At 41.2% G+C, this 27,796-nt stretch overlaps 4 protein-coding genes and 1 long non-coding RNA gene across 5 annotated transcripts; 3 read left to right on the top strand and 2 right to left on the bottom strand.

The window, feature by feature from the left end:
• Positions 1–708: 708 nt before the first annotated feature.
• On the bottom strand, positions 709–4,730 carry LOC104454377 (glycosyltransferase family 64 protein C4). Its single transcript, XM_010069203.3, has 5 exons — positions 4,089–4,730; positions 2,662–3,055; positions 2,038–2,201; positions 1,867–1,937; positions 709–1,143 (listed from the first exon to the last, which is right to left on the bottom strand). The coding sequence occupies exons 1-5, from the start codon at positions 4,292–4,294 to the stop codon at positions 983–985; spliced, it is 996 nt and encodes a 331-aa protein (XP_010067505.2). The 5' UTR covers positions 4,295–4,730; the 3' UTR covers positions 709–982.
• Positions 4,731–7,664: 2,934 nt separating this feature from the next.
• Positions 7,665–8,976, bottom strand: LOC108961120. The gene is made up of 2 exons (XR_005553329.1): positions 8,925–8,976; positions 7,665–7,952 (listed from the first exon to the last, which is right to left on the bottom strand). It is a non-coding gene; the product is annotated as an uncharacterized LOC108961120 (long non-coding RNA).
• Positions 8,977–11,588: 2,612 nt separating this feature from the next.
• LOC104454378 (probable aquaporin PIP1-2) lies at positions 11,589–13,552 on the top strand. Its single transcript, XM_010069204.3, has 4 exons — positions 11,589–12,016; positions 12,223–12,518; positions 12,895–13,035; positions 13,127–13,552. The coding sequence occupies exons 1-4, from the start codon at positions 11,683–11,685 to the stop codon at positions 13,217–13,219; spliced, it is 864 nt and encodes a 287-aa protein (XP_010067506.2). The 5' UTR covers positions 11,589–11,682; the 3' UTR covers positions 13,220–13,552.
• Positions 13,553–19,309: 5,757 nt separating this feature from the next.
• On the top strand, positions 19,310–20,498 carry LOC104454376 (WUSCHEL-related homeobox 7). Its single transcript, XM_010069201.3, has 2 exons — positions 19,310–19,737; positions 20,063–20,498. The coding sequence occupies exons 1-2, from the start codon at positions 19,389–19,391 to the stop codon at positions 20,254–20,256; spliced, it is 543 nt and encodes a 180-aa protein (XP_010067503.2). The 5' UTR covers positions 19,310–19,388; the 3' UTR covers positions 20,257–20,498.
• Positions 20,499–23,545: 3,047 nt separating this feature from the next.
• Positions 23,546–27,764, top strand: LOC104454375 (26S proteasome non-ATPase regulatory subunit 7 homolog A). The gene is made up of 10 exons (XM_010069200.3): positions 23,546–23,854; positions 24,566–24,658; positions 24,744–24,825; positions 25,330–25,426; positions 25,569–25,644; positions 25,769–25,827; positions 25,985–26,107; positions 26,676–26,733; positions 26,822–26,907; positions 27,352–27,764. The coding sequence occupies exons 1-10, from the start codon at positions 23,668–23,670 to the stop codon at positions 27,421–27,423; spliced, it is 933 nt and encodes a 310-aa protein (XP_010067502.1). The 5' UTR covers positions 23,546–23,667; the 3' UTR covers positions 27,424–27,764.
• Positions 27,765–27,796: the final 32 nt, after the last annotated feature.

Below are 27,796 nucleotides of genomic sequence, written 5' to 3'. Positions count from 1 at the left end.
ATCATTCATTGTGCCAATCCACAGAGCTCAGGAGGATTCTAGTTCGTGATTGTTTTGACCAACAGTTAATAGTCACAATTAGCAGATAACAGAAGCACATAAGCAAGTGGTAGACTAATGTTAGGTAGGAATGCCAAAAACCGAACCAAAAACCTAACTAAACTGAAAAATTCAGTTTGTTTCGGTTTGGTTCTTATTCAATTCGGTTCTCATCAAAAACCGAAACTTATTTAACTAGTTTGGTTAACCAAACCAAACCGATAAAATCTAAAAAATTTCCTTTTTTTAATTTTTTTCTTTTCTTTTTCTTCTTCTTCTTCATTGGCCAATGGCCGGCCACCACCAAGGAAGAAGAAGAAGAAAGAAAAGGGAAAAATAATAATAATAATAATAATAATTAAAATCGATTTTAAAAAATAAAAAGATTTATAAAAAGGGTCTATGTAGGGAAAAAAATACAAAATGTAAAAACCGAACCAAATCAGGATTTCAGTTGGTTCGGTTTCAGTTTGGATTGGACTTGGTTCAATAAAAAAATTTATCGGTTCGGTTTTTCAAACCATTTACACCCCTAAATTGTTAGGTGCAGTAAGTTATGCACGTTAAGACAGATGCTTCTAAACAAAGGAAAAATCTTCAAATGATGGAGAACAGACCAGTTTCTCTTGAGCAAAAATATGTACACAAATCGACAAATCAACGGTCAGAGAGAGGGAATGAAACAGCAATTCCACTACTAATGCTGGAGTGTCATTCCATAAAAGAAAAGGCCATCCTAGGCTTCATCCTTTCCTAACATGATCCCATACAACAATCCATATCAGAAGAGCGTAATAGCTTCTATGACAAAAAAATATCTAGCTAAGTTACATCCAATTTCAAATATTATACACCTAGTGAACAAATGATTGAATCAGAACGACGTGACTAAATAAGCAAAAACGTGGAAATACTGATCGGTGGCTTATGAGAAAATACAGCATCACCAGAACCAGATATTCCTGCTGTCAACAGCCTTCACAGTAGTCGATACTAAGGGCATTCGCCTGAATTCTGTCACAAACCTGTTGACACACTGACTTCTCTTCTCACTGTGACCTCCCACACTACTAATTCCTGTGGAACCAATCTCAAATATCTTTCCTGCAGGAAGCAATGGAAACAAGCAAAGGAAATCTTAGCAGAAAGAAGGGAAATGTGGCACACCGGCTATGTAAATCCTGAAAAGACAGCTGAAGAGAATTCTAACATAACAATACTAAAACATCCCATCAGGACATACCGACACTGGATACCAGCAAATTCCAAAGTTGCGAAAGGATGTATATGTACGGCATTTATATAAACAATTTAAAAAAAGAAGAAGAAGAAGAAGAAGAAGAAGAAGAACCATGCACTGGATCCAGTTTATGTTCCCAGAACACTTTTGTCCAATACCGCAGAGTTTGATTTATTGAGCAAAGTTTGGTCAAAAGTAATACTAGCAACCCTTCTCCCACCAAGGAGGTAGGCTGCAAGGATTTCTTTGAGCCAGTTAAATATAAAAAAAATCATCCGTGTCATCCATAATTCCCAAATTCACCTGTGACTAATTTAAGCTTTTCCTGAATTCCCTTTAAAAAAAAAAGCCATAAGTGTTTCCTCAACTTTTTCCATCCTCAAAACTCAATGTTTTTATTGAAAAAACCCCAAGTAAATAAAGATATAGGGGTCCCAATTTAGGCAAAAAATTATCAGCTCCTTATTTGATGCATCCCACATTTGCAACAAATCACAAAGCATCAAAATAATTCAATATGTCATCTATGTCCATGTCATGTGACATAATCTAATACTGCATAAAGATGCCATATGCAACCTAATTACCTTTAACCCATATAGGAGGAGCACCAGTAACATTTGCCACAAGGAATGACATTGCAATGTCTTCACAGTTCCTGAAGCCCATTAAGAGATCAGAGTCAGAAAGAAGGGGGATAGAAGAGAACAAAATGTCTTACCAAATCAGAGAGCTACATACTCATGATGCATAATTACCTGTTTCTCGTAACATAATCTCTAATTGATGCTGGCATCTGGTTTGTATATATATCCAGATATTTCTTGTGAAAAAACGCTGCCTTTGAGAGCACCATACTGTATCTACCCGTCCACCATACAGACCACCATCCACTATAGACATAGCGATCGACACTACCTTCCTGCAAGAACATTTATAACAGAGAAAACGTGTAACTGGTGTAAATACTCTCCACGTGAGTCAACTCTGACTCAAAAAGCAAGCACATAGCAACTAGCGATTGTAGATGGAAAAAGCAAATACAAAACCAAACTTCATTAGACAAAATATAGCTAATTAGGATCCCCAAGCTCTATGTAGCAGAGAACAGAAAAGGGAAGCATCCACAGTCATTCATCTACATAGCTAAAGAAAGAAAATTCCTTGCAGCCTTAAGAACCGTGGTACTTATGTCACATACAAAATATTCTTCAACAACCAGGAAGCTTTGAAAACTCTAATAACAAATGAAATAGTTTTCAAGTTCCCCATATCCTGAGAAATAATATGTATAACAACATAGTCCTGGACCCAGCAATATAGGTAAGTTCCATTAATTAATTAGTTCATTTGCACAACAGCTACAAGGAAAATGCTATTACCTGATCAATCCAATGAATTCGAGGCACGAATCCGACCATTGTATCTGGTGCGCTTCTCCAAACATCAAAAGCAAACTCCACTGATGAACAAGGAAATATAATGTCATCATCAATCGAGAAAACAGCATCTGTTTTCAGATCACCAATGGGCTTAAATCTGTTGTTCAAACTATCTTCCTTATTGATATCGAATTTTAGTTCGATTCTCCGATCACTTCTAGAGTTCAACTGGATGACATGATTCAAAAATTTCTTAAGAGACTCTGATGGAGGATCCGGTTCGCTCCAGACAATATGAATAGAATCCAGCGATGAACATCTGGTGTAGTGGGAAATGGACTGTTTCAAAAGATCGTTTCTCTTCCATGTGTTAATCAGGAGGGCATATCCTTTCCTGTAAAAGTAGGGAACAGGATAAGATAAATGTCATCCTCAACAAAAAATTACTACAAACTTAGCAGAATCAAAAAATATATACCGTTGCTCCAATGGAACAATCGCGATAGCACAACCTGAAACTACGAAAAGCAGGAGTACAGGTGATCTCCCTTACATTCTTATTTGAGCAGAAAAGAACCAACATGAGAGAATCATCATATTGATGATTTTTATCTATATATTTCTTGACTACCCATTTGCTAATAACTTTTAAATCCATGGAATGAATCAGCAGATCAGTCTGTTAGTTCTCACGTATATAAACATACACCTGCGGTAACAATCCCATCATTGCAAAACTTTTAGAATTTCCCATTTTCTTCAAATGGATAAGACATGATGTTTCGCCTGCAAGAACTCCAGCCAACCACTGTCCCTTGTGTTTAATTTCCTCCCTAAAAGAGGTAATATAAGAGCTTCACTGCCACTTAAGGTAAAAACTGTTTCCACGGCCGGTAAGAGGCATTTCGAGACACTGACGTCATTCATTATCACCCACTCACAGACCACAAAATCTAAGTCCGGATCATAGAGTTAATTCTACGTTAGCAAGAATGCGCAGTTGCAAGCATTGCAGATCCATTAAAATTAGAGCCAGCAAGAGGAACAATCCCTTCCAGTCGGTTAAGACCACAAATGCAAATCACCTTATGCGGCTTTCATGAGGATGACAAGCAAGAGACACCATTCTTTTGCAAAGAGAAAGAGAATGTAAATGCTCAAGTGTTCCAAGCACCAAAGCAACAAAATCAGCAGATAATCTAACTTTCCCGCAAAAAATGACGAGCAAGGGACACGATTGCAACGTAGAGAGACCCGGAAATCAGGAAATATACCAAGTAAGCAAGATAAACAACTTCCTAGTTGCGGACAAATGAAATAGACTGTCCAGAAGAATAGGCAACCGAAGTCTATGACCTGAAACTATCAATTCTAGCTCAATCATTCAAAAATTTAGAAACGTAAAAAATGGAGCGCACTGTACGGACCGAGAATCGTGGAAGTGGTTAGAGGGAGCGCGGACGGTCGCGTCCCCTCCGCTGAGGACCGGGGCACGACCGGCGAGCAGGAGCAAGACGAAAGCGATGCAGCACAGGAGGAGAAGCTTGATCTTCACGGATCCGAGGGACGCCATCGCGAGCTGCTTGAATCTCTGCGCCGTCCTCCGGTTCAGGTTGAACAGGCTTCCTCTCATCGCAAATCCGACCTCAGCAGAAGCCAAAAGACGACCACCACCAGAAACAAGCTCAGCGCTCTCGCACCAAGAGAGAACCCGGCCGACGCCGGAGCGATCCGCCACCCGAGTCGAATCAGCCGACGGCGACCGCGCTGAATCCCCCGCCGCTGCTATTGCCTCACCGGCGACTGTTCCTCGAAAGGGGAGGGGCCGCCGGCGTTCGAATCGGAGACGAGCGAGAGGGGCCGCCGCGAGAGGACGGCGGGCGCGGCGGCGGCGGCGGCGGCGGCGATCACGCGGCGGATGTCATCGTCGCGATGATTGAATCGGCACGTCTCGCATTCATCGAAGCAACAATGTGGGGACACGCATCTTCAACAGTGACGCCCCAGCAGCATCGCAGGGAAAGGGAGATGAGAGAGAGAACGATGTAAGAGGAATTTCTGTTTATTAATTTTGTTTTTTCTTCTTCTTCTTCTTTTTTATCAGAGGATGATCTCTCCGGTGCGCGTCGCTCACACGAACGACGCCGCGTGGCAGGTTTTGGGGAATTGCAACCTTCCGACCTGAGTTTGAATAACCGGGTCAGAAAATGGGGACGGGCGCGTGATCGGGATCGGGATAGGGACCGGCCGTCTTTGTTTTCCCGTTCGGGGTTGATCACGCAAATGACGATTATGCTCGGGCCGGTGGGACGGGGCCGCCGATACATATGGTTATTGCGCATGTATCGGCAAATGTGAACCTCAAGGTCAACCAAAAGAACCCGATGATACAAATTAAAGATCACGAAAACCCATTTCGATCAAGACCAAAATTTAGAGATCAATTTGGAGATTGACTAAGAGATCGAGGACCGGATTATGCCTCATGCAGTCCGGTGGCAGTCAACAGCCGTTTTTGTTGAAGAGTTAACGAAGGTGGGGGGGTGTTATATTCAACCATGGGGGGCGACCAAAATGCACATCATACATATCTCTTCTGCATAGTTATTTTACTGTTCCCGATTTTGGGAAGGCGGAGAGAATCCTCTAAGGCATTTGTTTAGTCCCCCCGCATGTGGATTCTCTGATTTACAAAGACAAAACGGGGCGGTCCACTCGGATGACGGAAGTCTTGTTCTTTTTTTGCTGGAGTGAACAGTTTTAAATTGTGGAAAACAACGTAAGCGGTGACGTATGCCTTCCCGTTGTGGAACCTTAATCGCGAGATCACCGGTTACGGGGCTTTGTCCTGTTCACAAAAGAACTGGTTTTTTTAAGATGGTTAGGTCAGGAGGAACGTGAGATTAATTCTCTATGCGGTCCAATTGGCTTCGGTTCGTGGGAGAAAATTCCACCCAGTTGAAAAAAAGATGATGGTTTTAATCCCGAAAGTATTGGGCTGGGTCCACTCCCGTGTAGAATAAACCAGATGAAATACTTATTTAAAAGTTTGAACTCGTATGATATTTCATATGAAAAAATAATAGGAAGCCGCATTTCGTCTAAGTGAATGGGGTTTCTCTCTATTTTATATGGTGGATGGAAAAAACAATTAACACGACACACGGTCGCAAGAGAGAGGGAGAACAAAGAATTTGGAAAGAGGGTGCTATCTGTTTGTCAACAAGCCAACAATCGGTGGTTGATTCATGCTCCCTACATCAAGTTTTTCATGGGTTGAACCAAACTTATCTTATAGCGAGATTTATGATTAATCTCTTGTGAATCTCATATGTATTGCCAAGAATAATATTTTTAATGTTGTTACCCCCTATTATACCTCTAGTATTAGTTATAGAAGAATTTTGTTTACTCAATTTTCTTGCTAGCAAAAATTTTAAGTGGACTCCGGTCCCATGATTATATTTACATGTTTGGTATTTATATGACTATATTATATTGTTTCCTACTATGCTTGCACAATAGAGGAGATTGTCGTGTTCCACTATGCAAATCCGATGTCGTTTGGGTTGTCATTATTCTCCCAACAACAAAAAGTTCCCATAAAATAGCGGGATTGTTAGATTTGACAGAAAAATTATGCTTTTCATCAATGGATTTTCAAGCATTTTCAAGCTCTTTTTCGATGGAGTTTACAAAAAATTTATAATCAAGTCTCTCATGCACGAAATTCAACCAAGTCTAGCGACATGGTCCGTGATTGACATTGTGCTGTCACATTAATAAAGTTTTGGTGATGTAGACGTACATGAAGGATACATTGGCTATTACACACCGATGGTGTCTGCGTCCCTTAAATTTTTCCATGCGAGTTCACGTGGGCAATCGCATATCCTAGTTGCACCATAATTTGGTTTCGTCCAACGGTCACATCAGCTTTGGTGCCGGAAGAGATAATTAGAAAATAGGTGAAAGAAAAATAACTTGATTGGACAAATTAAAAGTGGAGGGACGTTAATGAAGGGGCAAAAAGAAAAAAGGCGCGACTCTACAATCTTTCCCTTATTAACTAAGCAAATCACCTCGACAGCATTTTTGGGCAAGTATGGTATCTTGGGTTTTGTAGAGTCCATTTCCAATGGGCTTGGACTGGGCCATGCTAGAAAAGGTTTTGCGTTTGGCCATCGCATTAACGGTCGAATAATTTGCAGAGGCCAGGTCAGTAGTCTTGCCTAAATTCCAAAAAATATGAACTTGCTGCTCTGGGATTAGCTGTTCAACGATCGACACTTAATCAGGGAGGTTACAAAACGAAGGAGGCAATTATTATTGACACTCTATCTCTCAAAAAGGCCTGTTCGTTCGTGCAATTAGATCTAACTAGACCTGTTAAACGGGTGGATCGGGTCGGGTCATAAATGGTCCGACCCAAAAATCGACCCATTTAATCCGTTTATGACCTATTTATTACAATGCAAATTTTTTGACCCATACCCGACCCGACCCATACCTAATCCATACCCGACCCATTTAACTAAACTTAATTTATTATAGATATAGATATATATATATATATATTTAAAAAAATGGTATTGCTAAAATAATTTTATACAGCACAAATTTAATGGACAATTTTTATAATTTTTAAAATAATTATTTTAAAAAATCGAATTTTAATTATTTTTTTTTAAAAAAATTATTATTTTTTAAAATTCTTTTAAATATAATTTTTTTTCCTTTTTATTTTTTCTTCTTCTTCTTCTTTGGCCGGTCGCTGGCCATGACGACGGCTGGCGGCCGAACCCATTTAAACTTGTTTTTAAAATAGATGTGGCATAATGTGTGTGGAGTCCACATTTGATGATACACACAATACCCAACACGTTTGGATCCACAGCACCTAATCCTTGACAAAAGCCCCAAAAAAGAAGTTACATGTCAAAAGTGCATTATTGAAGCAAATATTACGTGCAACAAGATATTAACTATGCACATCAAAAACCAAAAAAAAATATGCTGGATTATGTGAGTCTCAGGGGGAACTTAGAACTATAATAGTTAATGTCCTCATTACTTTGTCACATTGTTGCACAATCTCATCATCACTTGCATGGAACTGTAGCTTCCCAGTCCTATAGAGGCCACAAATGTATACCAAGAATACATCATTATATGTGCTACTTCACTATTAGTTAGCTGAAAATCAGGATCAGATTACTTCTTGCAGCTTCTTCAATCCTCCTCACAAACTCTTCTTTACGATTAACATCCCGGAGTTCCACCCGGCCCATCTATTTTCCACCAACATCAACAAGTACTTAAATGAAAATACGCAAGAATCAGATGGAATAACCAAATAGACAATGCAAAAGAAGAATTGTTCATAGTAAGTTGTACAAAAAGGACAAACCATTTTTGGGGATAAGGAAGAAAGCTATTGAACATATTAACAAAGCACACTCAACAGCTTTAGCAGTCACCAGAGAAAGTGTACACAGAACTGTGCTGGACATTCATTAAGCCAGAATCTACATAACACATATAATTTAAACATAACATCTGCTCAACCCCAACAGGAAAACCATAAATACATCAAGCCAACTCGATGCCCGTTTTTTCTACTTTTGCCCTTCTCCCTATCTGCTGATGGGAGAATGCAAAGGACAAGCAAGCCCGATTCAGGAGCGCAGCAGCACATTCAAATTCATAAAAACAAAGAACACGTTTTAAGGCGGGATGGTATGTAGACCTAGAGTCCTCCAAAAATCATGTGCACGTGGGAGTCGATGAACCCGGAGACCACAACTTTTCCTCCAATATCTAATTTGTCGGTACCAGAGTGCACCAACTCCTGCATTCACGCGGTCCATGTATGTAAAGAAGGCATCTATCTGAGCTTATGAATTTATGATGAAGCTAGAATTAAAGGCAGCCCCCAAGTTCGTCGTAACACAATCAACTTTAAGAGGCTCTCTCTGTATACTAGGAACATTGATTTGCCTCAATACACGAGGGGTCTTAACATGGTGGACTCACAACCAATGTAACTTACAAGTCAACATCTACGCATTCAATTCTCGCAAAAGCCGAAGTAATATTCTCAAGCCCTACCTAGAATTCCTACCAAAAATAAACAAAGAGCACAAATTTCCCCAACCAGAGACAAGCAATCCAATCAGTAAGAAGCTAAAAATTACAAGGGAAATGGGTTCCGAAATCCGTATCCAGACTAACAAAACATCACAAAAGATAAGGGTATGTACCTGGCGTGAATGATCTTGACGCTAGTCTTCATGTTGGGCTGTGACCAGTTGTTAGGGGTGTACAAAATACCCGGGATCCGCCCGGACCGCCCAGAACCGGACCGGAACCGCCCGGAACCGGCGGGTCTTGAGGGAACCAGTCCGGTTCCCGATTGCGTGGCGGATCCGCCCACCTGACCGGACCGGAACTTTTTTAATATTAAAAAAAAAAATTACTAAGAGAAACCCTACATCTCATCTCACTCTCTAGGGAACCTTTACCTTTGGTAAAAAAAAAATTAACCATCTATGGTTATTTGCAAGTAGGAAATGGGAGAATGTTGCATTCCATCTGTTCGCATTTCTTTTTATCTACAAGATACATTTATAATTACAGCAAATGAATCTTTGTTCTACGTACTTAAATTTGATTTTTCCTTCTTTGGCTTACTTTGATGTCACGTAATTATTTTTTTGTTGAAAACCAAAAAAATTTCAAGGCGTCAAATCAGTTCCATGGATCCACCCGGGAACCGGACCGGACCGCGGTGCAGTTCCGGGTGGATCCACGTAACAAACGGGTGGATCCGGTTCCAATTTTTCTGAACCGGTCCTTAGCGGGCGGTTCCGGTTCTAGGTCGGGAACCGCCCGCCCGAACCATGCACACCCCTACCAGTTGTAGGCGATCGAGCCCACGATCCTGCTCAACCACAGAGAACCTGCAAATCCCACCCCCAAGAAGAATTCATCAAAAGAGAAGAAGAAATCGGAAAAACGAAAGAGAGCGAAAACGAATCCGGCTCCGACGCAAGGAACGGCTCAGCATTTGAGTAGAGGAAACGAAGGGACCGGAGAGAGGTGCGGAGCTTGTGCTCGACAATGGGCGGTGGCAAGTGGCGATGAGGCGACGATGGGTTCGTGGAAGCGAATAGGGGTAGAGAATCGAGATCGCGGGACGTAGGTTAATTAGATGAACCCATCTTTAGACTTTAATGGGTTTGTAAATGGGTCTTAAATGGGTACCCATTTAAGACCCATTTATTTTAGTTATTTTATTTTTAAAACCCATCAGGGTGTCTTAAGAAATGAGGCCCAACCCAATAACCCATTTATGCTTAAATGGGTCTATAAGTGGGTTGCACAATTCATTTAACATCTCTAGATCTGACATAAATGGTGAAGAACTCAACATGAATTGAGTTGTAACAGAATAAATGATAGAACGTTCAGCCCTGCATGAACCACGTATTATTCAATGATTCGAGTATCATTCCATCAAAAAGTTTGTCATGCCGTTTCAAGCCGCATCATATCAATGACCTTCGACCAAAAAACAAGACTCCGTCTAAATTAGTTAAACGGGTGGTTGGATTGGGTTGGGTCGAAAATGAGTTGACCTAAATAAATCAAATTAACCTATTTTTAGTCATTTCTATGCAATGCAAATTTGCATTTGCAAGCTGAAGCCTTAGCACTCATGCAATGGCTACGGTACTTGAAACAAGGATAGAGTGAGCACATGGGTGATGTACAGCAGAAGTTGCTAGATATGGAGTGTGAGAGTGACAGTTGGGCGATAGTGGAGAGCATGTTGGGTCGAGAAGAAGCACCTTGGGCTATGAGAAATATATCAAATGAAGGCAAAGAAATTTTAACCAAATTTGGCCAAGTGAAATTAGCCCATTGCCTCAGGGAAGGAAACCGAATCATAGATTGGGTAGCGAAAGGCCGCCGAAACAAAAAACTTCCTCTGAATTGGATGTATTTACCTTCCTAGCCCTTTTGGGATATTTTATGTTTGAAAGCTTGCTAACCTTTCTCATGTAGTTATTGTATCAATGAATGAAAGAAATCACCTGTTTATATATAGTTATTTGACCTAATATGTATTATTAAAACACTTTAATATTTAACTCAATTTACAAAAAACTATATCAAATTGATATGAGAGTGCAAAATGAGCAAACGTGAGTTTGGGTGAGGGCAATAAAAAATGAAAAGAGAGTTATAAAGGTCTAAAAAAGTTATAAACCCGATTACAACCCATTTAGCACTTAAATTATATTTAAATCAATTTACTTAATACAACTAACCAAGTTATGATCAATTTAACATCAAAATGGATGGATTAATAACTCATTTCGATGGGCCTAATTTTGTCTGATCGCTAAATCAATGTACTCTTTTCGATCTTCAGAATCGATGCTCGAATTCGGAGTCTTAATTATCTCCCATTTTGCCACATCAATTCACCCTTGCGTTGGCAAACCTCACGAAACTCCCCGAAGAAAAATCACATGGGAAAAAGAATCATGTGGTTGGAAAGTCGACCGCCCCAGTCCAAAGTGGGAAGCCGCTCAAATCCACTGCACAGACCACGAAATCCCATCATCACGATCCGCACCATTAAATGCAACTGGGCGGTGGGCTTCGACGCAGACCGTTCTCCCAGCACGAGCCACGTGTGTGGCCGTGGTTCCGCCACCTAAGACCGTCCACAATCGAAAACATGTCTGCGCATTCGGCCTCAGTCCGCGAAAGCACGAGGCGAATGAAATTCCAATAAAATGATTGGTCGGCTGCAATTATACGACATGATTGCGACCCCGACGTTGGTTCTCCGTCCCCACTCCTCAGCCTCGCTGGTTCCCTTCCGCTCTATAAAATCCAAGGCGAGAATCATGCAGTTTCATCGCCATACTCGTTTTCAGCAGCGAGCTCCAGCTTGTGAGGTTTAGAGAGGGAGAGAGAGAAGGAGGGAAGAAGAAGAAGAAGAAGATGGAGGGAAGAGAAGAGGACGTGAGAGTGGGAGCCAACAAGTTCTCGGAGAGGCAGCCGATCGGGACGGCGGCGCAGACCCAGGACGGGAAGGACTACCGGGAGCCGCCGCCCGCACCGCTGTTCGAGCCCAGCGAGCTCACTTCCTGGTCGTTCTACAGGGCCGGGATCGCCGAGTTCGTGGCCACGTTCCTGTTCCTGTACATCACGGTGCTGACGGTGATGGGGGTGAGCCGGTCGCCGACCAAGTGCGCCTCGGTCGGGATTCAAGGGATCGCGTGGGCGTTCGGCGGCATGATCTTCGCCCTCGTCTACTGCACCGCCGGCATTTCGGGTAAACCGGCCTGGGATCCTAACGAAAACATGCTTTGCTTTACGTGCTTCGTATGTTCTCTTGAAATGGAGTTTCGGATCTTGTTTTAGTCGCAATTGGCGATTTCCTTGTTAAAGCCAAGTGGAATTCGCTCCTAGTTTCAGGCATTCCATTCAATAAACCAATATCATGTAACCGAGTTGATTTTCTTTGTGGGATCGGTGCAGGAGGCCACATAAACCCGGCGGTGACCTTCGGGCTGTTCCTGGCGAGGAAGCTGTCGTTGACGAGAGCCGTCTTCTACATGGTGATGCAGTGTCTTGGAGCTATTTGCGGTGCTGGGGTGGTCAAAGCGTTCGGAAAGAGCCAGTACGAGCTGCATAATGGCGGCGCCAACATGGTCAGTGCCGGCTACTCCAAGGGCGACGGCCTTGGCGCCGAGATCGTCGGTACCTTCGTCCTCGTCTACACCGTCTTCTCTGCTACCGACGCCAAGCGAAGTGCCCGAGACTCCCACGTTCCTGTAAGTTTTGCACACGCACACATCCCTATCCTCGTTCATCATGATTGATGTCTATTTGCGCCTGCTGTGCTTACTGTTTGAAATCGCCAGTGATTGATTGCGCAATCAGTTTGCCCACTTATATCAGCAATTAGCTCCATGGCAGTGATATCATACCAGAATGAACAAATGATCTAGTTCTCTTTCTATGCGTATAGGTATTGTCGGTCGAATAAAATGAACTTACTGACCTCGATGCTACTGGGAAGTAGCTAGAATACAAGGGAGATCGATCTTGCGTTAACTGCTGTATTTTAATGATTCTAGTCTAATTACACCGACTCGAGTGAGCTCGATTACACTTTGGTCGGATCTAACATCGGTCCATGTCGTCCAGATTTTGGCACCCCTGCCTATTGGGTTCGCGGTGTTCTTAGTGCACCTGGCCACCATCCCCATAACAGGAACTGGCATCAACCCTGCTCGGAGCCTCGGGGCAGCGATCATCTACAACAAAGACCCTGCCTGGGATGACCAGGTATATGCACCTATCTAGTCATGCAGATTTACACGTGATGAAGGATTCAATTCTCTTATTAATTATCTACTTTGCTTGGGGGTAAATGCAGTGGATTTTCTGGGTCGGACCATTCATCGGGGCGGCCCTAGCGGCTCTGTACCACCAGGTGGTGATAAGGGCCATCCCCTTCAAATCCAGCTGAACGAAAGAGAAACGAGACGTGATTCCGAACCGGGAAAAGTAAAGAACATCATGGGGAAAGGTCTGATGGTCCCGGGGTCTCGGGAGATGATTAAAGCATGGTCCGAGTTTTTGTGTTTTCGCTTCAGTGTTTTTTAGCCCTAGAATTGGAATATCTCTCTCTCTCTCTCTCTCTATCTGTGGCTTCTAGTCCGAGAGAAAATGGTGTGGTGCGGAGGGCCCATGAATATATGAAGATGATGGGCTTTCGTACGTATGGTTCTGTCGTCTTTGTCTATGAAAAAGTTAAAAATGATTCGTCGATATGGAGATGCAATCCTTGATTTTTCGCGCATGCTTGTCCTCAATTATTAGGCCCCCAGCCCCCCATCCCCCCCAAGCAATGAGCATTTCTCGCCCTTCAAGAACAGCCACACGAGCAATCAGCATATGAACTTCTCCTTCGAACAAAGAAATTTTGAGTTGTTAGAATTCAAGGAAAAGTTTCAGACCTTTGGGTCTGCCCATGAATTTATAATACATGCATCGGATTGAAAGGTTGATGGGTCTCCAGTAAATACTTGGTGCTGAGAGAATGAAGAAGCAGATTACCTGACTTGGAATTGTCTTGCTTCAATCCCATCAAGATGCACACGTGGATTATGTTACAAAAAGACCCATGTCAAAAAAATCCGTGAGGTGTAGAGCAACTAATATATCATACTTAACTCATAATTTTCGCCAAAAAACTTAAGTCTCAACATGCACAATCTATATGCTCTTCAAGAGGAATTCTAGTCCAATTAGTATTCTTTGCATTTCTTTCCTATACGGTTTGGTCTAATAAACCAATCTACATCTTTTAACTAGATTGGGTTTCGTGCACTTAATAAATTTAAATATGGGCAAGTTTCGGTTTGCTGTCTGGCTCGCCATTCTCAACTGCTGTCGGTAGCACTTTTATTTCATGTGAAGCAGCCCATGAATCCAAAAGGGACATCTTTTGTAAATGCTCTTTCTCTAAGGAGGCCTAGGAGCGTCTGAGTTTAGCTGGAACTCAAAGATCAAGTGGAAATCTGAACTCTGAGTTTGCTTGGATTATCCAAAGTTTCCAAAGGCAAGTCCTTTAGGAAGACTTTTCTTAACCTTTGCTTGAGTACTCCGCTATATATTCTATAGATGATTCTACTGATTCCCTAAAAAAACTTAAGAAATTTTTTTCTCCGTGTTAGTAGCTTTCTGAAAGAACTAGCAAGTCTCTTTTTCGGTTTACATTTATTAACTTTTCTTATCTACTCATTTTTATTTGTTTTTCTCGTCAACACTTTAGATTTACCTCCTCATATGAAAATCTAGCAATCTTTATATAAGCGACTTAAACGACTAAATTACTTTTGTGCCAGAAACTCTCAGTCGAGTTACTTACAAGATTTTCTGGCGTTTGAGTCTCGGAGGGTGGTAATCTAGTCAGTTGAAATTGAAACACCCTAAGGTGCTGTTGTCTTGAACACAGTTTGAGCTGGGGATGTTTGATAGAACTAATTCATCATCACATTTTCAAGAAAAAGAACAAGGATATTCATCAAATTGCTCATGCTCTTTCTTTCATGGTTGTCGCTTTCCCTTCTCCGCCACGCCAATCCTGTGGCTCGCTCATGCAGCTACAGGATCAGCTTGATCATGACAACGTACGATTCGACGTTTGCTCTAACGAAAGTAGACGCGCATTGAGAACTTCCAATGGAAATCTGATCCTAAATTTAAAGATCCAGATTATTTGAGGTTCAAAATTGATGAAATTACTCGGCGCTCCCTGTAATATCGGAAATTGCTCCAACACCCCTCGATCGTGCAAAGGGTATGGTCGGATTCTATTTGCTTGTCGATCCTTTTTTATTGGATTTGATTACTCTTAACACTAGCCATCGCTGTTCACCCAGGATGAAGGGAAAAGGAGAAAAAAGAAGAAGATAGAAGTATGATTTTTAATTGACATTGATAGAAGGGGGCCTATAGAGTGGAGTGCCCATATCAAATTATATATTGGGACTCCAATTTCTTATTAATCAACTTTTTGACCCTTGAACTCCTTCCTTAACCCGCCTTTTCCCGACTTCTTGAGACCACTTTTTAATTTTCTTTTCTCAGTTCTAAACTTCGTGCTTCGTCCTTCCCTCTTTTTTGCACTTTCTTTCTTGTCGCCTAGGCTTGACTGTTAATGGCCTGCCTTCACCAACATGAATGTAGCTTCGGATTCACGTGTTCAATCGCAAGCGCTCCAAGTTCCAGTAAAGTTGATCGACTGGGACAGGTGATTAACAAGGGATTTCATGCAAAGCACGGGCATGGAAATGATAATTTATGGACCCTTTTGTTGCAAAGATCGATCTGGTTGCGCAATTTTCTTTTTTCCACTTGGATCCGAATCTCGAACTCGAACTCCCACGCTTTTTTGCTGCCTCGAGAAGGGTCCGATCCGATTGTTCTTAGGTTAATCCTTCAGGCTCGGCTTACTTATTTGCATGGTCTTTTGTTTTTTATCACGCGTGAAAGAGAAAAACGAAATCGAAGTGCTATACGTGCTTTTAGCCCATGCGAGGGAATTAGTATATGCCACGACAAAGCAAATTTAAAGGATACCTAATATCTCAACTGATTATTTTTCAAACCCTTAAGTGGATTCGGACACATCACTCTCTAATGCCATTTTTTGTAAGCTTTTTCATATGTTTTTCAATAAAAGTTCTGGTCGCACTAACTAACTCGGTCTGTCATCAAAGATTAGGACATTTATCTATAAAAATCAAGCAAACTCTACAACTTCGATCAAAAAATCAATCACCCATTTTCAAACAGTGACCCCGAAATGTGCGCCACGTAGATGAGTGTTTCCTTTTGTCAATTTTCACATGATTTGTGTATTATAAAAAAATCAGATGTGGTACTAATTACAACTTAATAGAAGGGCCAAAAAGAGTTAGGCGCCAGAAAAAAATAAAAATTCCTCATCTATTAAAAAATGAATCAACTAATGCCTAATGGCTTCATTTTAGCTGACCATTATAGATCATGGAGTTCCTCTTTTTCTGGTGGCTGTGGGGTCGATGGCTAGACAGCCTTATCATATGATTGGGGGCCTAAAGATGTTTCTTATGTCCCTGATAATTAAGGTTTTGTCTGTCACTTTGCTCATTATTATTATTTGTCAAGGTGCCTCCCTCCCCCCAACTCCACTTCCACTTCGCCTTTTGTGGTTGTCAAAAAATATGCTGCTCGAAACCTTTTGCGCATTTAAAGAGACACCGACAAACGTGGTCCGGACAAGAAGGAAAAAGTCGAGGCCCAGGGGGGCTGACCTATTTGCTCACGCGTGCCCTATTTTTCCGACTGCATTTCGTCACTTTTCTTTTCTTTTTTCTTTTCCTTTTCCCACTGAAACCGCCATGTCTGTAATTGATTTCTAGGACATCTCCAACGCATATCAGGAGATTCATATTTCATCGAGATTTACAGGAAAAGAAATTTATGCATTTTTCCCGATGTGATTAGTTCATATCAAGAATATCAACATTGTGTGCATAACATAATGTTAGGTCTAGTTTAAATATCGACCATAATATAACAGATAAACAAACTTTGATCAATATGTAATTCATTAGAATTTTATTTTAGCTTTATATGTTATCAAGCTTTACAAAAGAATAGATGAAATTTATGCATTTTTACTATTGTAATTAGTTCATATCAAGAATATCATACAAGAAGTATATTGTATGCACAACCTATCATAGAATCTATCGTGTTCTCTAGATAAAACAAACCCTAATTGATGCGTAGTTCATTAGGGTTTTGCTTTGGCTTTATGCTGAGATGGCGAGACCCGTTTAGCTTGGCTACTTGTTCTAGGAGTTGAGCTGGTGATGGTTTGAATGCTACAGACAAACAATTCACTTGCTACAATGAAATATCGATACATTATAATATGAGACATTCTTGGGAATTGTTGTCCCAACTGGCCATGTCTCTTTCTTTTTCCTTTTGCTGAAATTTGAACTAATCGGCCTCGAAATCAATTTGTCTCGACTGGAGATAGAAGAATAAGAATCAAAACTCGGACGGACTGCTCAGGGGATAATGCGGACAGTGAATAGGACGAGGCTGAAACAGATGCCTATGTTAAATTTTGCTTGTACATATATATTATATATATAAACACTTAATTTTGGTCAAGTCCACGGCCATTTCTTCCTTTCTTGCGTCGTTGTTTAGCCCTTTGGGACTCCCCAGATCTTCACCATCTAATTTGTAGTTTTCCCATGATTGTTTTCTGGTCACAGTCTCTTATCCCGTTTTGGTACGAGTAAAGTGTCACAGAGCTGAACTGTTGATTCCCAATATGCCCAGAAGTTTTCACCAGAAATTCCATGCTGTCCCAATAACTCCTCATTGATTTTATGTTCAATCTTGTTTAGGAGGAAAAAAGAAAGAACTGAATTGTATCATAGGGAAATGTTATCACATGCACATCCTGCTAAATTAGGATTGCATTCTTGGAATGAACTTTGAGAGAAGAAGCTCCATATTTAAATATAAGGAGTACTACGTTAAAAAAAAAAACAATGTGTGTATATATATGAGTAAAAATATTCACGATATTAGTTGTTTCACAAAACTTAATGAGTATGCAAAATAGCTAATGGCAAACTATAAGCTCATATTGGAATAGGAGGGTCAGATTCTAACATTCAGTAATAGTTCGTCACGTTGCTTGGTAAACAGTTATGTAGGGCAATCGACATATATTCTGTCCTCATTTGTTAACTTAATATGCAGATGGAGCACAAGATTACATGCTCCTCAAAATAATGACGATGTGGGTACCTAAAGGTCAAAATGACAAGCCGCTCTTGTTCTGATAATTCAAATCGAGATTGTAACAGAAAGATGCAGAGATTCAGCTGAAAGACCTGGGAAGTTGAGGAGGGCGTGCAGCTGGGCTGATCATGAAGGAAAAAACCAAGGGAAAGGCCAAGTTGCTGCTTCTCTTTTGGTTGGTCACGAGGCTCGCGAGTCTTCTCTTAAATCACGATAATAATTTTTGGTGGCTTTGCTGTCCTCTTGTCTGTGTATCCACGCCCTTAAAAGATGGGTTTAGCTCAACATCATTTGACTGAACTGTACTGATGGTCAACCTAACTGGGAGTATCTCTGTCAGATGTCGAGATCGCAACCGTCCACGCGAGATCAGACAATGTGAACTTTGACTTTCATGACCCATCGATCTCTCGTTCTAGATTATTAAGGTAATAGTTTTTCGAGTGTAACCATGCCTTTTGGTCTTTAGCAGACAGCAGCAGGTTTAAAAAACTAGGTCTTGGCTTTCCCTTATGTCACTACAGGTTTGGACTGACTCGACAAGTCCAATAAAAGGCATGAAACACACCACAAATCTAGGCAATTAGCGCATATACAATAGCGGCATTTCAACTTTACTGAAAATCACAAACCCTATCTATAGATAGGCAGATCAGTTCCTAGACCTAAGTTTCATAGAATAAGTTTAGATATAAAGTGAGTTCGGTTTACAAAATCAACTTTACAAAATTTTGAGACGAGTTGCTTTTGAATCCTTGAACATGACCCGTTTCTCTAAATACCCCTAGTTATATAATGTCCCACTTCTTTTAAAGATAAATTTTGCAAACCAATCTTAGCATCACTCAGATTATCCAATATAATAATGTACAGATTCACATAAGGAATGAGAATAATTTATTCGAGGGTTGGAGAACTTCCATCTTGTCTGCTCGCAGACCAAAACGTTGAATGGTGGCAGCTTTTGCGCATGTCTCTCACTAGCTCTCTCTCTCTCTCTAACCGGTGCACAAAAAATCAGGGAAGAAAAAAAAAAGAAAAAGCGAACCCATCAAAATCCTCATATAGTTCAAGCTCTCACGTTCCCTAAATTCAAAGCACACTGGCATAAAATAAGGGCTTGATTCTGGTGTACTTCAATCCCCAATTCGATAAGGACAAAAGCTTAGTTACAAAGAACCAAATACGCATATAATTTAATGTTCCTGTTTGCCGCTTTATATAGTGCACACGTAGCACAAGTCTTTTTTTGAGTTCAGAGACGCAGAGTCTGAGAAACTTCATCGCTAGAGAGCATTTACTTGAGGCTGAAAACGATGGAAGAAGGAATGTCAGGGTTTTACGTCAAAGCCACCGGGGTTCGAGGCGGCCACGGCGGTGGCAACGGCGGCAGCGGTGGTACCAAGTGCGGGCGGTGGAACCCGACCACCGAACAGGTTAAAGTTCTGACCGACCTGTTCAGGTCCGGGCTTCGGACTCCGAGCACTGACCAGATTCAGAAGATCTCCACTCAGCTGAGCTTTTATGGCAAGATCGAGAGTAAGAACGTGTTTTATTGGTTTCAGAACCACAAAGCCAGGGAAAGGCAAAAGCGTCGAAAGGTGTCGGTCGACGATCAAACGAAGGAGGCCCTCCGCAGCGAGGAGAAGATTTCTTCTGCCAAACGTACTCACTTTTACCCACCTTCTAAGCCTTATCCAATATCACGAGCATCATCGACCTCTTGTGTTTCTATTCAGCATCATATTAGTGATATTAATATCATTTACTTAACAGACAAAGTAACACACCGTGAAAATACCACTTATCGCTCGGTATTCATCATCATCATCATCATTCCAATCATCATCTTTAGTCACTGTTGCTGTTATTTTATTATCATTACGCGAAGATACTGCAGATTTGCAGCTCTCGTACATGGAGAATGAGGATGATCTCTTGCAACCTCTACTTATCTCTTCTTCTTTTTTTTGTTTTGTTGGTATTTCAGATTTCATTCCACATCATGTAGTGGAGTCCGAGAGGGTGATGGAAACCCTTCAGCTTTTCCCTCTCAAGTCCTTCGACGAATTGGCGGAACCGGAGAAGCTCAGGCTGCGTGCAACCGAATGCCGAGACTTTGCACATGGTTTCGGGACGACGATGGATCATCCAACGCTAGATCTCAGATTAAGCTTCCTCTAGATACCATGAACTAGGACCCCGCAAATAGAAGACAGATTGTGATCTTTAGGGTGGTTTAGCTAGGGTTTATCATGAATTGAGAGTAGGAAAAGGGGGTGGATCCAGGAAACGCATGGTGGTGCCTAGTGCTCTAGTTGAAAAGACCAATTATGTGGTGATGATATTTCTGGGGTTTAAATATAAACGCTGGTATTTCGACATTCTCCTCTGCATGCTCGTTTCTAACGTTGTTCTTATCTCTCTGTGTTTACGCTGTTGGATTACTGTAGTCTTTATTGTTCCTTTTTTTTGGGCCTTCGGGAGGCTTTGGAAATTGGGATTCATCTCCTCTCATCGAGAAATTGTGTCTTCTTGAAGTGCACGATGAAGACGCGACTTTACTATTATAAAAAGACAAGTCTTCCAAGTTTTGAATTTCATGCATCGACGCGTCCTTGAGCCCGGAACAGAAGACGACACGGCTTTGAACTTGGTCAGCCTTCTTTGGCAGTGTGTTCCGACCTCGATATACAAATTTTACTCCGTTGAATTTTAGACATCGGAATCGAATTTTACTGGACAGAACCAGGAGAGAGAAGTACACAGACAATGAAATATAATGAAACGGAGCTAATTGGACCGACGATGGTGAGGACACCACGCCGTGTCATTTAACGGCATCGAAGCGGGGTTTTACATGTTATTCGTCGTGTGTCCGGTGATCAAGCATGCGACGGAAACGAGGAAGGTTTCACGACCGTAGTTAGATCTCGTTCTCAAGTCCGATGCCTTGCGAGGATGTGAAAGCAGGACGCATTGGGTCAATGTCGTGCGAAGGGCAGGTAAGCAAGGAATCCGAATTGTCGGAAGAAAAAGTTGCTGCACGCACTGTCCAATCGAACTTTATGTGGAAAAATAGGTGCAGTACGTCGTAAAATAATATCTATAGTATAACTTTTGCTTTGACAGATTTTGCATATTGATGTTTCGAGAATGTGCAGTCGATTTTGGACAGATGTTTAGCTCTGCTTTGTCTCCGCTGTGGTTGCACCCCATCACCGCGCCAATCCCCTGTGAAGGCAAGTGTTTTAATCAACCAAAGAAAAAAAAAGTAACTTAGAAGATTTTATATGGTACTTATGGGAAAAACATTAAAAGTACTACAAATTATGCATGACGCTCACTTTAAAATAAATTTTCTTTTTGAATCACTTAAACACCACTAAAAAAAATTATTTAAGCGTCAACTCTAATTTTATTTTTTTGAAAATCTAACATGATTATATTTTATTAATTTCTCAAACCTACATGACTCGCTAAAATACCTAGTCAGCATTAATGACCCAAAATGACATTGGTTAACATGTTTGCCCCAAATATAAACTATGATTTGGACAAATCAAGTTTCTTGAAGTCCTAAATATTACTTACCCATCTTCTTCAAGTCTTTGATGAGCGAACTCACATCGATCCACCATGTTCTAACAAGCCACGAAGAAGTTGTTCCACTGGGTCATCCAAACCTAAGCTGTCGTGAGGGCCTTGTCTTGCCTCCTTTCTGTTGATGTCTCCGCGGCACAGATGGCTGATGCGGCATTTGTGGAAGCATGGAGAAAGCTTATCCCCAATATCCCATGAAAATCATTTCAGGATGTCACTTGGACGTTTGGTCATGTGCACGCAGGTGCAACGCTCACCATGAAAAATCATCCACCCGCAAGCAGCATGATAAAATTTCTGTTTTTGATTTCTCTTTCCCCTAAGAGGTTTGGAATGTAAACTGTTTGGTAACGTAATTTGATTTCTCTATTTCTGAAATAGATTTCTATTCTAGAAATAGCTCGAAGCTAAAATTTTTAGCTTTCGGTTTCAAATAGAAATTGAGAAAATTCACTGTCGTAAATCAATCATCTGAAATTTTGTCATGCGCACCCTAAATATATCCACAAACAAAACACGTGCAAGTTCAACTTTTGTTCAGTGACAACGGGATATAGCAAAAATTGCGGTCAAGTTACTGAGAAGCATTAACCCTACGAGACATGCTAAAGCACACTTCAATTAATCCAGAATCTTTGACATATTTAGGCAAATCTAGTTTTTACATTTCGTCCAATGCATGATGAGCATCTCAAGTGAGGGTCTTATCTGCAAAACTAGAGCAAGGTTTTGAATCTGTAATATCACATCAATAGAAATCTACACCAAATTGCTAATGACTACTTCAATGCTATTTAGTTTTCACGCCACTAAAACTAGGACGCTAGTGTTTATTTTCAACCATGTATCAACCGAGAGAGTACTTTGAATCCTACCTTGCCGAGAAGGGATTCCGGGTACGATTGCTGGCTACTCCAACACTAAGAGATTCTGAGCGCCTCGCCAATGATGGAGGAAGCTAGCAATAGAGGCTTTACTGAGAATGCATCACTTCGAGTCCTCTCGGTCGAAATACAGAGCGAAACAGGGGAGATTTGTGGCCGAAAGTAAGGGAGAAAAAGAACATCGGATGGTGTTCAATGTGCAAGTCTTTTCGCTTCTTAGGGGTGCATGATAACCAAAATTTTTGTTCCAGAAATAATTTTTCTGTTCCAAACCTGTTTCTGGAAGAGAAATTCGTTTAATAAACCTATTCAGTTTTTCTATTTCTGGAATAGATTTCATTCTAGAAATGAGTTTGGAAGAGAAATCGAAGCTAAAATTTTATACTTTTCTATTTTTGGAATAGAAATCGAAATAAAAATTATTCTCATCGTTCGTCAATCGGTCCTTCATTCATCGCCGCCGACCACCGTCCTCCGTCGGCCGCTCACCGCCGCCGCTACCGGTCGCCCACCGCCGCTGCTGCCGGTCGGCAACCGCCGCCGCCACCGGTGGTCCGCCGAAAGGAAGAAATTTTGTGTCGTTATCAAACGAATTTCTATTTTTATAGTAGAAATTTTTGTGTCGTAATAAAACGGTTATTTTTCTTAGAAACTTTATAGAAATAGAAATAGAAAAATCTATTTCTATTCCAGAAACTATTCATGGAACAAAATGGTTGTCATGCACCTCCTTACTTATCAAAACATAACTTCTTTTTTTCTCCTTTTTATCTGCTTCAAGAAAAAGCACCGACGGAAAAAAAAAAAAAAATCAAAGTTCAATCTGGCCCAAGCTGAAAGCCCAAATCAGGGAGGTCTATTTCCGGCAATCTACTTGGGCCTGTTAGGCCCATAATGAGCCCAAGCCCAAATCAGGGAGGTCTATTTTCCAAAATCACCGAACTCGAGCGAGTCAAGCCTTTTTAAAACTTTGCCTTCGTGCCTGGTTCTCTTCCTCCTCCTCGTTCCTTTTCTCCTTCGCAAGCAAGAGTCCGCGCAGAGAGACCTGCGCGAGAAGCAAAGCGCCGGGAACAATCTCGAAGCGACTCCGGCGCCGGCGAGATCGCGAATGGACGTGATAAAGACGCAGCAGATATCGGCGAGGCCGATAGAGAAGGTGATAGTCCACCCCCTGGTCCTCCTCAGCATCGTCGACAACTACAATCGTGTCGCCAAGGACACCCGCCGGCGCGTCGTCGGGGTCTTGCTCGGCTCCACCTTCAAAGGCACCGTCGACGTCACCAACAGCTACGCAGGTTCGGTTCCCCTCGCGCGCCGCGGCGCTCTCCTTGTCGATGCTCTTTTAGCTTTGCCTGATTCGGCCGGGGATTCTTTTGGTTTCTCCGGTCCGGTTCAGATCTGGATGCGTTGGGCGTTGGGCGTTGGGATTGCTAGTGAGGAATAGGTTTCCTTCGTGGGTTTAGGATTTTGATTTAGCGAATTCCGAGAGGTTGCTGCTCTGCTCGTTGCTCCGTATCTTGCGACTCGGCTTTGGTTTGATCGCTAAACGCTTAGGACTGTAGTTGCTTCGTGGAAACAAGCTTCGAACTTGTTTACATTGGATGAATTAGTTTGCCGAGTTTGAAGTAGAGCATTCGAGTGGAACATCTGGGATCTTTAGCTATTCCGTGGCGGTTCCTTGAGCGAGGATAAAACTAAAACAAAGATGCAAGGTGTTGAGTGATGGAAATTCATTGAAGTGAGGGCCATAGGCATCTAGAAAGGCATTTCACTCAGTATTGTCTTCCTGAAATTTCTGCTGTTAAGTGAGAGGAGCCATCGATGATTTAGTCTGGTATCGCTGTTGCTTGATTTTATCTATTAGCTAGTATTTCTCTGGTATGAGGAGAGTGTTGGGCTTAGTTTGGTGGTGATGTACATATTATGTTGTCGTCTACTGTCTGCTCGGCATGTGATTTATGAAGATCACTGCTTATTGATTTTGTCTTTTTCTTCCTGATCTTCAGTACCTTTTGAGGAAGATGAGAAGGATCCAAGCATCTGGTTTCTTGATCACAACTACCATGAATCGATGTTTTCCATGTTTAAGAGAATAAATGGTACTTTTATGGAGTCACTTTTTTCTTTCAGTAACTATTTCAATTGGTAATTGTTTAGTAACCTGCTCTGCATATTATCTTCCAGCGAAGGAGCATGTTGTTGGATGGTATAGCACTGGTCCCAAGTTGCGAGAAAATGACCTTAATATCCATGCATTGTTTGATGAGTAAGACTCTCTGCTGGTTTTGTGCATGAGATATAATTATTGCAGTTTCGTAATCCCCCTCCCTATAGGACCTTCACTGTCTAATTTTGCTTTTATTTACGAGTTAAGTGGACAGTTCATCATAAGGAAAGATAGTGACACAAGTTCTTATTGCCTTTGTTTTCTATTAGCATCCTTATTAGGCACATCGATGATGAATTCGGTACCGTTCTACGGGTTTCGGTTGGGTTCTGTTGTGGGAGAGGCCTTGTTAATCGTATTTTGAAAACTTCACCAGGAAAGATCACTTACCTTTTGGGTAGAACATGGGCAAAATTTTTCATTGGATAGAATAATGGAATGAGTATAACTGGTACTCTAAGGATGAAGTTTATCAAAAACTCCTTTTTCTTGCTACTTCTAGCATCTTTATATCAAGTCAAACTAATCTATTTGTACTTCTATTTCATGGGCTGCTCCCTCAAACTGATATAGTACTAATCAAGTTTTACCTCTTATGTTCAGCTATGTCCCGAATCCTGTGCTGGTTATAATTGATGTTCAACCCAAGGAACTTGGAATACCAACAAAGGCATATTATGCTGTTGAAGAAGTCAAAGAGGTAAGAGTAGGTAGTTTCCCGCCGTAGCTGCCTGTTGTTGTCAAAAGTTAAGCTCGGTGTGCTTTCCATATAATATAACAAAACACATATGAGGTTCATTTAAATTTCCCAGGGTTAAGCTCTTCTTCTTTTCTTTTTTTAGAATGCAACTCAGAAGAGTCAGAAAGTGTTTGTGCACGTTCTTTCAGAAATTGCTGCCCATGAGGTTGAGGAAATAGGTATGTTTTAGAGATGGGAAGACTACTGTCTTGAATTAGTAATATCATTGTTAATTCTAGTCCTAGATGTCATTGTAGTCACATGCTGTACTATGAACTGCATCTATTATTCACTGATTGACAGGTGTGGAGCACTTGCTACGTGATGTAAAGGATACAACCATTAGCACCCTTGCCACAGAGGTAATCTGTCCCGATTTCTTTTTCTTTTTTTTCTGATACAGTGTCCCGACTCTTTTTTAGGTTAATATCTATATGAGTTTCAATTGTAGAATGAAGGTCCAGGGATTAAATCTGGTTGCCGATTGTCCTTAACTCGAGAGTTCTTTATTATGTACAGGTCACTGGGAAGCTCACAGCCTTGAAGGGACTGGATGCTCGACTTAAGGAGATAAGAAGTTATCTTGACCTCGTTGTTGATAAAAAGCTCCCACTAAATCACGAGATCTTGTATCATCTGCAGGTTCGTTATTGTCATCTCATCTATGAAGAATGTGTGTATATTTCTCATCTGCAAGATGCGTGCTGACATATATGTAAATAGATAATTAAATAACTGTAGCTTAAGAGTAACTGCATTTGTTGGGAATGAAGTTTATTCCATTGGACGCAAGATAAAACTGGCTCTCTGCTTCTGCTGTATCGGCAGTTAATATTACTGCCCCACAGAACTTCCAAGTTTTTGAACCATGTCTTTCTTGTTCATTTAAAGCTCAGAAGGAAATAAAGGAGAGCAGTCTTATATTTATTAGCAATTGGGTTGATGGGCTAATGGCCTGTCATGGAAAATTCTCAGTTCCGTGCTTATTCATTATCAGAGTTAATAGACAACTTCTCATTTAATCGGGATTATTTTACTAGTTCACTGGTCGCATTTATTTTGTTATTCAATCTGTATTGCTTTTGTGAGCCTGTCCTCTCCTTGCTTGGATAATATTTTTATCAGAAATTATAGACGTCAAACTGATTATGGAATATCAGTTGTTATTTAATTCTGTCCTAACACTTTTTTTCTTCCGTGGATCCTCTAGGATGTCTTTAACCTCCTTCCAAATCTGAATGTGAATGAGTTGATAAAGGCTTTTGCAGGTGATGGAAGGATATCTTGGGATTTTAATTTTGCTACTATGCTTAATATTATTCACTTGATCCTTACTGGATACTTTCCTCTTTGCAGTTAAAACGAATGATATGATGCTAGTTATATATCTGTCTTCCCTCATCCGAAGTGTGATTGCGCTCCATAATTTGATCAACAATAAGGTTCGTCAGCTGCCTTCATTCTGACATTCTAGTTTTGAACTAGCGTTTTTCCTTGGGTGATTTGCACTTATTCCCCTTCTGGTTGTTGCATGACCATGCAGTCTTCCAGTACTGATTCTACCTGTCTAATTCCTACAGAAATTTAGTTTTAGGGTTTTAGCTCGAGAGCCCTGTTTACGCTTCCATTTTATATAAGATGAGTTCCTGACCAGTTTCCTTATTATCAAGTACTGAGAGCTTGCTTTGGTTGTCCTACTTTTCTCGGCCAGTTTTTCTGTCCTAAGAATCATCAGTTAATCTAATTGTGTGCGCTCCTTATCCGTGGACCTCACTAAGCTCCTCAAGAAGTTGCATTTGGGTGTACTTGCTTCATGGGATAAACATACTTATTTATACTCTATCATGCTAGCACACTTTATTGATATTACTTATTTCTGTTTCTAGATTCTCAATAAAGAACACGAAAAGGCAGAAGACTCAAAACCTGTCGCTGTACCTTCTGGAGCTGGAAGCTAGATGGAGGGGTAAATTAACCTCAGACTGGCCGGGAGTTTTTGTTTGGATGAACTGCGTGCCATGGGTATTTTGTTCTCCTGGTTTTGAAATTGATAAGAATGGGGATGAAGGGGAGACAAAAGGAATTAGATGCTGCTCGGAAAAATTGTCATTTGATCATTAGTTTGTGATACCCTGTGACTTTTAGTAGACTAACGATGACAACTGTGCAAGCGCCAAAATTCAAAACCAACTCAGGTTACCCTTAGCGTTCTTGGGTCATTTTCTTCTGCTCATGTTTTTTTTTGGGAGATGATGTAACGAGAGGCTTTGACTGAGTTGCAAGTTAGGCCTTGTAGAGCGGTATTGCCTGGGACATCTCCGTGTTGAACCA

Source organism: Eucalyptus grandis, chromosome 7, assembly GCF_016545825.1.
Source record: "Eucalyptus grandis isolate ANBG69807.140 chromosome 7, ASM1654582v1, whole genome shotgun sequence".
Classification (NCBI taxonomy): Eukaryota; Viridiplantae; Streptophyta; class Magnoliopsida; order Myrtales; family Myrtaceae; genus Eucalyptus; species Eucalyptus grandis.
This window is presented reverse-complemented; position numbering and strand designations above follow the sequence as displayed.

Coding starts and splice junctions, on each gene's coding strand:
- LOC104454378 (XM_010069204.3), top strand. CDS start 11,683: ATGGAGGGAAGAGAAGAGGACGTGAGAGTGGGAGCCAACAAGTTCTCG. Junction 12,519..12,894: donor CCCGAGACTCCCACGTTCCT/GTAAGTTTTGCA, acceptor CATGTCGTCCAG/ATTTTGGCACCCCTGCCTAT. Junction 13,036..13,126: donor ACCCTGCCTGGGATGACCAG/GTATATGCACCT, acceptor GGGTAAATGCAG/TGGATTTTCTGGGTCGGACC.
- LOC104454376 (XM_010069201.3), top strand. CDS start 19,389: ATGGAAGAAGGAATGTCAGGGTTTTACGTCAAAGCCACCGGGGTTCGA. Junction 19,738..20,062: donor GAAGATTTCTTCTGCCAAAC/GTACTCACTTTT, acceptor TTGGTATTTCAG/ATTTCATTCCACATCATGTA.
- LOC104454377 (XM_010069203.3), bottom strand. CDS start 4,294: ATGAGAGGAAGCCTGTTCAACCTGAACCGGAGGACGGCGCAGAGATTC. Junction 2,202..2,661: donor GAATTCATTGGATTGATCAG/GTAATAGCATTT, acceptor ATGTTCTTGCAG/GAAGGTAGTGTCGATCGCTA. Junction 1,144..1,866: donor TCCTCCTATATGGGTTAAAG/GTAATTAGGTTG, acceptor TGCTTCCTGCAG/GAAAGATATTTGAGATTGGT.
- LOC104454375 (XM_010069200.3), top strand. CDS start 23,668: ATGGACGTGATAAAGACGCAGCAGATATCGGCGAGGCCGATAGAGAAG. Junction 23,855..24,565: donor CGTCACCAACAGCTACGCAG/GTTCGGTTCCCC, acceptor CCTGATCTTCAG/TACCTTTTGAGGAAGATGAG. Junction 25,645..25,768: donor CCATGAGGTTGAGGAAATAG/GTATGTTTTAGA, acceptor ACTGATTGACAG/GTGTGGAGCACTTGCTACGT.